Below are 12,336 nucleotides of genomic sequence, written 5' to 3' on the forward strand. Positions count from 1 at the left end.
GGACCATAGATTGCTGAGGCAAGAAGACTAAGAGGCTTTTAGAAATCTCCTGTTTATATCAGAGAGCTATCTATAATCCACCACCTAGCAAAAAAACGTAATCACAAATGAGATATGTGAGTTATGTATTAACATTGTTTTAAAATTCCCCAAATTACAACATACCATTTTTAAAATGAGTTAGATCTACATTGCTGATATAGAAAGTCGAAGATTCATTGCTAAGTTTAAAAAAAAGATGCAGATACAATTTTGTACAGACACAATAAAGTTCTGAAAATATTTATTTCAATGTAAGTTGAAAAGACGTTTACTTTCTCCCCTTTGTTATGGAATTCATATTTCTTTTTATCGTATGTTTCACTTCTTAATATGGTAATATCTCCTTATAAAGTCTTTCCTAAATTAAGAAGTAGGAGATCTTTTTCTCCATGGGAGACAGGCTGGAAGGAAATATTTTGCAGGGATGCTCAAGACTGCTGATTCATAGAACCCAGCAGCTCTATAATGCAGTTGAGTCTTTTTCTTTTGTCAGATGTTTATAATGGTGAGTATCCAAAATTCACAAAACATTGCACTATTACACACTTTACTATTATAACCGCTAACTTCCTCTAATATCTTCTCTATTTTATGTAGTAATAAATTTCTGTTGGGCACATCATTTCCTAAATTCCCTTGCTAGTTAGTACTATACAGGCTGAGTACCCTTCATCTGAAATGCTTGGGCCCAGAAGTGTTCAGTTTTCGAGTTTTTCCATATTGGGGGATATTTGCAATTACACTCTCTGTTGAGCATTCCCTTTGGGCATCATGTCAGTAGTCAAAAAGTTTCAGATTCTGGAGCACTCTTTTGGATACTCAAACCATACTAGTAAATTCTGGCCTATGATATGGACAGAAGTGATGCCTGTAACTTTTAGGTGGTGCCTTTAAAAGAGAACATTCCTTTGGTATGCAACAAAATCAAAAATAAAATAAAAAGAGCCTTTTTTTCCTGCTTTCTTCTTGCCTAGAAGATGACTGTGGGAACTGGAGCACCCATCTTAGATCATAAGATGACAGCTGATGAAGATGGCAGAGAATCAAAACATAAAGTCAGCTTGGGCAATAAATTAAAGTCCCATCTCTACCCCAACTACCCTCCACCGCACACACACATGCACACAAAAGCCACGTGTGGTGGCATGTGCCTGGAGTCCCAGCTACTTGGGAGACTGAGCTGGGTAAATCGCTTGAGCCCAGGAAGCTGAGGCTACAGAAAGCTAGGATAATGCCACTGCACTCCAGCCTAGGCAATGGAGCAAGTCCCTGTTTCCAAAAAAAAAAACACACCAAAAAAGTCTGCTAAATATAGATCACTTTTCGGACTTTTACGTGAGAGAGAAATAAATGCCTATTATGGTTAAGCCACATTACTTTGGTTTTCTGTCGCTGCAGCCACTATCATACTGCACCCATGTGCGTGCACACACATACACGCACATATTAGGGATTCTAATGCTGTAATTATTTATCATCTCATTTTTAAGAAAAGCTTATTTTAACTGACGGCTGAAAAAGCAGTCTAGCTGTAGTAAGCCTTAAAATAGAAAACACAGAAGTTAGTTTTTGAGTATCAAGTATGAAACAGAACAGCCTCACACTTACTGATTATTGGCCTTCATTCTTGTATTAAAGGCAATAAAATACAAGAGTTAAAACACTGTGAGACTGCTAAAAATAAAATGTATTGCATGACCAAATCTACTTCACAGATTAACCACAATAAAGGGGAAAGTGAACGAAGGAATAACTACCATAAAACGATAAAATCATCTTTAAAGTTAATATCCCACACATCAGGGTAACATGAAGTTGCAAAAGAGATAAGCATATACAAAGAAACAAGCCTTACACTTGAAAAAGGTGAGCTTTGGCAATTTTGATTTAATGCTCCAAGTTGTGTTTCACGTACCGTATTGGTGTCTTAACTGATTTCATTGTCTCTTTCTTTAGCAAAGTCTTCACCTAAATGTATTTACAGGCTGGGCACAGTGGCTCATGCTTAAAATTCCAGCACTTTGGGAGGCTGAGGTGGGTGGATCACTTGAGTCCAGGAGTTCCAGAACAGCCCGAGGCAACATGGTGAAACCCCATCACTACAAAAAATACAAACATCAGCCGGGAGTGGTGGTCTGTAGTACACGCTACTCAGGAGGCTAAGGTGGTAGGCTCGCTAGATCCTGCGCGGTCTAGGCTGCAGTGAGCTGTGATTGTACCACTGCACTCCAGCCTAGGCGACAGTGCAAGACCTTGTTTCAGGAAAATACATACATATATCTGTGTATATATCTATATATGTAACAGACTAAAGATAACTGACGAAGAAATGGCAAGGAGAAAGAAAAGATGAAAGACTCCAATGTCAGCTTTCCTTCTACAGAGAATTAAAATAAATTAATAGGTTACTAATTTATGCATAAAATGGAATTTATAGTTCTTCAGATAAGCCAATAAAATAATCTAAAGATGTAATTCTTTTGAATTATCTAAATAGCTCTGTATTATAGTTACTTTTGTCAATCTGTCTATCTTGCAGACACAAGGGCAGTAAGATTTACCTTCAGATTTTAACTTTGTCCTTCAGAGTTTCTGCTTCCAGTATCTGGTTTATCTTTTGAAAAGCATACATTATTCTTTCAGGCATTCCCACCATTGTCCTTTTGATCAGGCTTAGACTGGGTAAATATGTGTATTAAGTAGAAAGAGAGGACGAAATAGGTGTAATTATTTTTCACTATAAGAGCTATAGTGTATTTTCAATAGATATTAACGGATCACAGGATAAAATATACCAGATCACTAGACTTTCAGGCCAAATGTAATGCAGCCATGAACTCACATGAAACATCAACCCCACAGTCCTAAACTCAGAAGCCACCTCTCTTTGGTAAGAAAAAAAAAAATCTTAGAAGCATTTAAGTTGCCTAAAATTTAAGAATTTTCTACACCATCATGTTCGAGAAATAATCCATTGGCAGCAAAGCAGATTAAAAGATTTAAGATGCACAGGGTGGCTTTCAGTTCTTACCGTGTACTTAAAGAGTAGAGGCAAGTCAAGGCTGAAGTCACAAGTCACAACAAACGAATACATTTTAGAACTTATTTGAAATCTTTGAAATAGATATCTTAAACTGTTCAACTGTTTTGGCTAGGCAAGATGGAGTGAGGAGGAACATGCAACTTTTCTGCTCTGCCTTCTTCGTTCTGTCTTTCTTGTTCTTTTACCATGGGAAAAACAGACCTGAAACCCAAATGAGATAATATGCGAAAAATACACACAGATAGTTATGTTGGCCTTCGTTACATCACTTTAAACCACTATGATTTAAACTACTCTTTTAAAAAATAACAATCTAGTTATAAAGTATAGGAAGAATTCAGTTTTGCACATAACATTTATAGGGTGCTTACTATACGCCAGACCCTGTTCAAATGGTTTACATACGACTCTACAACCTTTAATCCACAATTACAAAATCTAAATGCTCTGAAAGCCTATAGTGGTGAGTCTGGGAGGAGGGCGGTGCAAACTCACTGGGTGGCAAAACCTGATCTAAAGTGATGTAAAACTATTTATAGTTTTAATTTATCTCACTTAGTGTAGTATTCACGTGCACTGAAGAAAAATTAATGTACTTAATTACTATGTGCTACCTTAGACCTCACTGTATTATGTTACTTATGGGTTATGTACTCTGTTATCTTTCACAATCTGAAAGAGGCTGGGTGCGGTAGCTCACACCTGTAATCCCAGCAATTTGGTAGGCCAAAGCTGGAGGATCACTTGAGGCCAGGAGCTCAAAACTAGCCTGGCCAATATGGTGAAACCCTGTCTCTACTAAAAACACAAAAATCAGCCGGGCATGGTGGTGCACCCCTGTAGTCCCAGCTACTCAGGAGGCTGAGGCAAGAGAATCACTTGAACCTGGGAGGCAGAGGTTGCAGTAAGCTAACTACATTCCAGCCTGGGCGACAGAGACAGACCCTGTTTCAGCCAATTAATCAATCAATATAAAATCTGAAAGATTTTTAAGCACATCCGACACCAAGGATTTCAGATAAGCAACTGTAAACCTGTATCTACCCAATTACCCTTACCACAAGCCTATAAGACAGGAGTTATTTTGCAACCTAGGAAAGTGAGGGTTAAGGAACCTGTCCAAAATTAAAATAGCTGGTGTTAGAGCTTGATTTGAACTCAAGCAGTTCAAAGCCTGGGCTCTTAACCACTATACTACGCAGGCTTTTTGTTTTTACATCATGCACATTTAAAGGTTTTTTATTTTTTTAGCCATAATTACGAAAAACAATAGTGCAGGACACCTTTTTAAAAAACTATTTAAAACAGAATTCAGAGAAAAAAATATTAAGTATTACAGTTTAGGAGTACATAGGCCTTGGGCCAACGGATTCTAATATTTTATAAAAAGGCAATATCCACGCAGCATATTCCAGATTCGGGTTGTGGAGAAGCTGCAGGGCTTGAGGTGACTGTAACAACCGCCTTCAGTACGGAGGAGCCACTGCCAGCTGTGTGGACAATACGTAAGCACGTGCTTTGTTTCATTGCTCCATTGCCACAGGTGAGTATTTCAGGGGAATTATTATTAATTTCACAGTTTTTTAAAAAGCTATCATGAGTAAATAAAAGTAATGGTAGGAGTCATGGCCCCAAGAGGGAGAGCTTATCGACAAGTCTTTCTCTAGCCTTCCCCTGGAAGCTCCAGTTCAGGCATCGGTCACCAGAAATGTCACCCTCTGACCTTTCCCCCATCCCATCTGAGGAAGTTTAACAGATCCCTTACAGGTACCGTGGCTCTCAGTACCCTCGGACTTCGAACAGCCGGTTCGAGCCCACTCGGACCTCCACCACAATAGCAACCGGTGTGGGCCGCGCGACCGGAAGTGCGGCCGCGCACCTGACCCAGCTTCCGCCTGCGCCTAGGGCTCAGCGCTTCAGCAGGACTCAGCCAGACGAAGGCAAAAGAAGAGATGCAGATGCGGATCCCTGGAGGACTGGCCCCACCGAGAGCAAAACAGGAAGCATTCCAGGAAGACCGCGGGGGTGGGAGAATGCAATTAAAATGGAAAAGGCAGTGACTGGCGGCGAAGGTTTACAGAAACAGAAGATAAAGGGCCAGAAACCCTTATTCTGGAGCTGCCACGGGGAGGGTGAAAGGAGTGGGAATGAACTGAGAAAACCCTGCTAGGCTCCAGGATCCTAGGAGTGCAACAAAACGAAGGGCCAAGATGAAAAGCGACTGAGACCTGGAGAGGCAGGGAAGGAGAAAATGGAGTGTAAAAGAAGCCTAAATGTTTTATTTCATATTTTGGCTTAATTTTGCCTGTATCACCAGAGGTAATATCTAGCACAGTAAAGGCCCAAGAAATACTGTTTAGAATTGTTACTCAGTAGCCATGCGCTGTTAAGGTCAGACATTTCCTATGCTTGAGCCCAGGAGTTCGAGACCAGCCTGGGCAACCTAGAAAGACTATACAAAAAGAAACAACAACAAAATAAAAAACAGGCCCAGCGCGGTGGCTCACGCCTGTAATCCTAGCACTTGGGAAGGTAGAGGCGGGCGGATCACGAGGTCAGGAGATCGAGACCATCCTGGCTAACATGGTGGAACCCCCATCTCTACTAAAAATACAAAAAAATAGCTGGACTCGGTGGCACACACCTGTAATCCCAGCTACTCGGGAGGCTGAGGCAGGAGAATCGCTTGAACCCAGCAGGCAGAGCTTGCAGTGAGCCGAGATTGCGCCACTGAACTCCAGCAAGGCTCCATCTCAAAAAAAGAAAAATAAAGTTATTTCTGATATGGTATTAAGAGAATCCACAAATAAAAAATATTGATGGCAGATAAATCAGAACATTACTTTTTCCCTTTTTAATTTTTTGGAGGGTTTATTTTTCAGATTGAACGATAAGGAAACATATGTTGATACTACCCAGCGTCTGCAACAGAGGAAGTTAGGCAGTATGAGGGAAAAAAATGAATCAAAGGAGAGAGCGGAAAGGATCTACCACCTTATCCATCTTCTTGACTGTACAGTCTCCGGAGCATTTCCATTAATGGGCAAGAAACATCCCAGTGCATTGTACACCTGTTATTTGTAAACTCTTGCGACATGAATGATGCTTTCCTCACAATCTGTTCTACTGAACTTTACTTTTCTCTAATAGTTCTGCCAAGTTTGAGATCTGCAATTTTCACTACCATGATGTTCCACTGCTTTTTCTACCTAGGTTAAAAATACAGACTATGCTGAAAATCACGAAGAAACAATGATACACTGTACCAGACCCGTTGTAAGTTTAAAAACCCCAAAACAGTGTTTAGGAGCAAGTGAAAGAAAAAAATGTTAACTCCAGCTTTGCAGACCGCACACAAATCTCACATTTATTCAACCCTAGGCGCTCAAAGTTATTTGATCATTACGGTTAATGTTAAAAATGGACAATTATAGCTACTATCAAAAATCAAAATAGTCCAGGCAGGGTAGGTCACTCCTGTAGTTCCAGCACTTTGAAAGGCTGAAGCGGGAAGATGGCTTGACCAGCCGGGCATCATAGCAAGACCCTGTCTCTGCAAACAAATTAAAAGCCAAACAAAAAAAACAAACTAGCCGGAGGAACAAACTAGTCGCAGGGGGGTGGCGTGGGGGGCGGTGGTGGTGACGTGTGACTGTGGTCCTAGCTAGTCAGCTACTTTGGGAGGCTGAAGCAGGAGGATCCCTTGAGCCCAAGAGTTTGAGGCTGCAGTGAGCTATGATCATGGCACTGCATTCCATCCTGGGTGAGACAGTGAGAACCTATCTCTTTAAAAAAAAAAAAAAAGTTAAAAAAAAGAAGTGTTCTCAAAGGTGTGGAAAAAATTGGAACCTTTATGCACTGTTGGTGGGAATGCGAGCTGCTATGGGGAACCTCAAAAAAAATCCAAAACAATTGCCCAGTAGTAGTAGACCCAGTGACAACGAAAGCAGTATCTCAAAAAGATATTTGCACACCCATGCTCACTGCAGCATTATTCACAATAGCCCGGTGGTGGAAGCAACCCAAACATCCCTTTGACAGAAGGATGGAAAAATATGATGGAAGCCTTAAAAAGGAAGGAAATTCTGGCACATGCTACGACATGGATGAATTTTGAGGACATTAGGCTGACTTAAAGCCAGTAACAGACAAATACTGAATGATTCTACTTATATGATGTATCTGAACAGTCAAATCCATAGAAAAAGGGAATAAGAATGCTGGTTGCCAAGGGGTTAGAGGTGGGGTGGATGCGGAGACAGCAAGCTGTTGTTTAATGGGTATAGAGTTTCTGTTTTGCAAGACGTAAAAGTTGTGGAGCTCTGTTGCACAGCAACGTGAACATACTCAACACTACTGAACTGTACACTTAAAAAAAGGCTAGGGCTTGGCACCTGTAATCCTAGTACACTGGGAAGGAGGATTGCTTGAGGCCAAGAGTTTGAGACCCGCCTTAGTAACAGAGTGAGACCCCATCTCCAAAAAATAAAATAAACAAATGGTTATGATGGTAAACTTTTGTTCTGTGTTCTTTACTACAACTGATTGATCAAATGACTGATTGATTGACTGACTGATTGATTGTAGAGACGAAGTCTCACTATGTTGCCCAGGCTGGTTTTGAACTCCTGGACTCAAATAATCCTGCCTCAGCCTCCCAAAGTACTGGGATTACAGGCGTAAGCCACCGCACCTGGCTTTCATCTTTTTTTTCATTATAAAAAATAAGCACAGCCTAGGCAACATGGTGAAGCCCCGTCTTTACAAAAAATACAAAAATTAGCTGAGCAAAGTGGTACATGTCTATAGTCATACCTACTCGGGAAGCTGAGGTAGGAGGAATGCCTGAGCCCAGGAGGTCAAGTCTGCAGCGAGCAGTGATGGTGCCGCTGCACTCCAGCCTGGACACTGTACTCCAGCCTGGGAGACAGAGAGAGACCCTTTCTCAAAACAAAAGGGGAAAAAAAAAAATTAAAAAAAACAGGCAATTAGCAAGAGGGAAGCAAGGGGGGTGGGGGGTGGGGGAGCCACACTCTAAGAAAGAAGTTTTTCCTCCTAACCTTTAGACGAATGTATCATCAGAATGTCAAAAGATTTTCTCACAGCATTCCTTCTTTGAGACCCTCACTGCAAAGTCAGCCTATTTAAGTTTCTTGTAGGTGCTAAGCTATGGGTTTCCTTGTAAATCATGAATCAAAGGAAAATATTTTGCTTTATGAACAAAATTACTTTTGTACTTCTTGGAAATTGCCCATTCATGACTTCCCACTCACCTGTAAGATCTGCCAAGAAACATGGAAGAAAGAGAACACATCCTTTCCTTTTTGGCTTTGATTAAAGAGGTTTGCTTTTAAATGATACTATGAAATGTACAGAGAGCACACACAAAGTTTATCTCCAAACATTATTTCCTGAGCATAGTAACTGACTACACCTACTAACTCAGTCTGAAATAAGAACAAAAGAACAACTAGTACCATAGTATCAGATTATTTTTGACACTTAAAGGTAAACTCAGATATTCCCCCTCAGCAAACAAACATTTAAAATAAATCACATCTTCTTGTAATCCCAGTACTTTGGGAGGCCAAGGCGGGTGGATCACATGAGGTCAGGAGTTTGAGACTAGCCTGGTCAGCATGGTGAAACCGCATGTCTATTTCTAAAAATACAAAAATTAGCCGGGTATGGTGGCACACACCTGTAGTCCCAGCTACTAGGGAGGCGGAGGCATGACAGTAACTTGAACCTGGGAGGTGGAGGTTACAGTGAGCTGAGATTGCAACATTGCACTCCAGCCTGGGGTGACATAGCAAGGCTATTTCAAAAAAATAAATAAAAAAAATAAGATTGCATCTTCCTATCTCTCTATATAGATACCATGCAAACTTGATGACAAAAATCATGGGATATCAAGCCTATCTAATAATATCATTATTGCAGAGAAGAAGAAAAACATTTATTAAGGTAGAGTATAGTATCTGAATTTCAAATGCCTCTCTCATTCTGCCCCAGTGTTAGAATAAGAGCTGAAGACAGTGATCACACACAGAATTTAATTCCAGTGCAGAAGTAAATGTGGTAATTCTCACATTCCTCAGTATAGAGGTAGTCAGTTAAGCTTTTGCTTGAGCAAGTGTTTCCTCAATCAAGTCACAAGTTTCACATAAATGGCATTTTTGGCTGCTATTTTTCCTCCTTCCTTGCAGTAATGACCACATCAACACATCCTGGTTCCACTTACGGTCAGTCTCCTTTGTTGTACAGGGAGAACAGAAGGGAAAAATCCATTTGGTTATACTCTGTACCTGATAAAAGTTATGACCATCCTAAAACATGGAAAGTAAAAGGCCAAGACAAGCAAATGGCTCACTCTGTTGCCCAGGCTGGTCTCAAACTCCTGGCTACAAGTGATCCTCATGTCTTGGCCTCCCAAAGTGTTGGGATTACAGGCATGAGACTATGTTATTTAGAGAACCCTGCTGATTAGCTTGTTTTACCGAAAACTACCAAGTTATTTATCAGAGGGAAGAGGAAGACAGGAATGAATAATAAGTAATAAATAGGTATAACTGTGCTCTGAGATTAACTTGCAAAATAGATAAGTCATTTCCTAAGTAAAAATAACTTTTTTTTTCTTTTTTTGCGACAGAGTCTCACTCTGTCACCCAGGCTGGAGTGCAGTAGTGCAGTCTTGGTCCACTGCAACCTCCACCTCCCAGGTTCAAGTGACTCTCCTGTATCAGCCTCCCGAGTAGCTGGGATTACATGCACGTGCCACCACACCCAACAACTTTTTTTTTTGAGATGGAGTCTTGCTCTGTCACCCAGGCTGGGGTGCAGTGGCGTGATCTGGGCTCACTGCAACCTCCGCCTCCCGAGTTCAAGTGATTCCTGCCTCAACCTCCCATGTAGCTGGGATTACAGGCAAGCAATACTATGCCCGGCTAATTTTTGTATTTTTAGTAGAGACGGGGTTTCGCCATGTTGGTCAGGCTGGTTTCGAACTCCTGACCTCAGGTGATCCGCCTGCCTTGGCCTTCGGAAGTGCTGGGATTACACCAAGCCCGGCCTAATTTTTGCACTTTTAGTAGAGATGGAGTTTCAGCATATTGGCCAGGCTGGTCTGAAACTTCTAACCTCAAATGATCCTCTCGCCTCAGCCTCCCAAAGTGCTGGGATTACAGGCATAAGCCACCATGCCCAGCCAATAACATCATTTTTTTAAAAAGCCTTCAAAGAGTTCAATACAAAATTCTTCTAAAGTAAAGTAATTTTTCCAAATGGCAGCCTCGGATAAGATCAATTTTAACATTTTGACTTATAATCCCAACAAATCTACGTCAAAATGCTACCTATATCATAACAAGGGAGTGTAAACATGTAAAGGTTCAATACTTACTCAGTTACATTCAGGAAATATTTATTACGTGCCCATAAGCAAGAACCTCTTTTAGAACAAAATCCAACTCCTTTATAAATTCGACACAATGAATTCTTTTTAAAACAAAAACACAAGCAAACCACAACTGCACGAAAGAATGCAAGGGCACCAGCAAGCTCAGACACACCACATACCCTAGACTCGGAGAAGCAGGGAAACAAGGTGACGTGTGTTGAGAAAACTATTGCAGTCCTAAGTGATATTAGTGTTAGATACAGGAAAGTGATAGTCCTGCCCTGTTCTTACATAGAACAGCTACGCTCAGAGCACAAGATTCCACCTGACAACTGGCAGGGTAAAGTTGGAGATTCAGAGAAAAGCAATCAGGCTAGTAAAGGAACCGGAAACTATGACCTATGACAGTGGTTGAGGGAAGTAGAGATGGTTAGCCTAAAGGAGAAATAAGCAAGGCTTAAGAGAAATTAGACAGCAGCTTTCAAATATTTTTAGAGAAGTAGGTTAATTATGGTAGTCATCCAACAAGGTAGAAATCATACCAAGCGTGAAGTCACAGGAACGTCCTGAGAGTATGCAACCATTGGAACTGTCCATAGTAAAATGGGCCAGCTTGAGCAATAGAAGTCTCCTAGTACCAGGAAATGTTTAGAGGTTGGGGAAAGTGAAAAAAAGACCTGATTAAAGGAGGAGGCTGATGTTGTTACTCTGAGAAAAGACAATTGTTTTATTGGAAAGAAAAAGGAGCTAATTATTGGAAATAACTGAATTCCACATAAGGACTAAAAAGAGTCAGAAAAAGTGTTGTTGTCTCCCTGTACTTACCCATATTCCCCCAACTCTTTATATTTCAGATCAATATAGTCCTAATTTAAATACTCTAACCAGGCCAGGCACAGTGGCTTACAACTGTAATCCCAGCACTTTGGGAGGCCAAATCAGGAAGATCACCTGAGGCCACAAGTTTGGAGGCTACAGTGAGCTATGATCACACCACTGTACTCTCTAGGATGACAAAGCCAAGAACCTATCTCTTAAAGAAGAATCATCTAGCCAAAGGTTGTTTCTTTTCTTTCCAGTCACTGATTTATCTTTGAAGACTCTTCAAGACTCATCAAAGATAAATCAGTGATGAGTCTTCCCTAACTCATCACTCCACTGGCCCATCCACTGCTACATAGGCTTGTGCATCCATCCCCATCAGCTGCTGTTTCTCTTCTCTAAGCTTCCACAAGTTAGTTGTCTGTGTATATCACCAACACAGTACCCTCTGACCTACAAGGATTATTGATATGAATGGAATCTTAAATTGTAGCAAAAGGTTTTGAACCTATGTCATGTATCATAGAATACTGGTACCATAAGATTACAAAGATCTGTGATTTATGAAAGAGAATTAACCAAATCAAAGGGCAACATATCCCAAGAGGCCTCCAGAGACTATCTGTTATAGCTTAGCACCTCCACAAGTAGTGTAGGTTGAGCATCCCTTATCTAAATGCTTGGCACCAGAGGTGTTTTCAATTTCAGATTTTGGAAGATTTGCATATACATAATGAGATACCTTGCAGATGGCACCCAAGTCGAAACATGAAATTCACATACATTACACATACACCTCATATATGTAGACTGAAGGTAATTTTATATAATATTTTAAATAATTGTGTTCATGAAACAAGTTTTGACTGTGTTTTGACTGCAAAGTTTTGACTCTGTTTGACACATAGGGTGAGATGTGAGGCATCACGTCAGTGCTCAAAGTTTCAGTTTTGGAGCATTTCAGATTTTCAGGTAAGGGATGCTTAATCTGTAAGCATTTAGATCGGATGGATGGATGGATGGATGGATG

The 12,336-nt window shown here is 40.7% G+C and overlaps 1 protein-coding gene across 1 annotated transcript in view; it reads right to left on the reverse strand.

Moving 5' to 3' along the window:
- The window catches only part of RBPMS (RNA binding protein with multiple splicing), a 106,843-nt gene extending 100,571 nt beyond the window's left edge, over nucleotides 1–6,272 (reverse strand). The window contains exons 1-2 of the mRNA XM_011977744.1: nucleotides 6,223–6,272; nucleotides 4,857–5,061 (exon numbers count right to left, since the gene is read on the reverse strand). Of these exons, the coding sequence (XP_011833134.1) occupies nucleotides 4,857–5,061; nucleotides 6,223–6,272 (255 nt within the window). The remainder of the gene's footprint in view (nucleotides 1–4,856; nucleotides 5,062–6,222) is intronic.
- Between the last annotated feature and the right edge of the window lie 6,064 nt (nucleotides 6,273–12,336).

Source organism: Mandrillus leucophaeus, unplaced genomic scaffold (assembly GCF_000951045.1).
Source record: "Mandrillus leucophaeus isolate KB7577 unplaced genomic scaffold, Mleu.le_1.0 Scaffold183, whole genome shotgun sequence".
In the NCBI taxonomy this organism is placed as follows: domain Eukaryota; kingdom Metazoa; phylum Chordata; class Mammalia; order Primates; family Cercopithecidae; genus Mandrillus; species Mandrillus leucophaeus.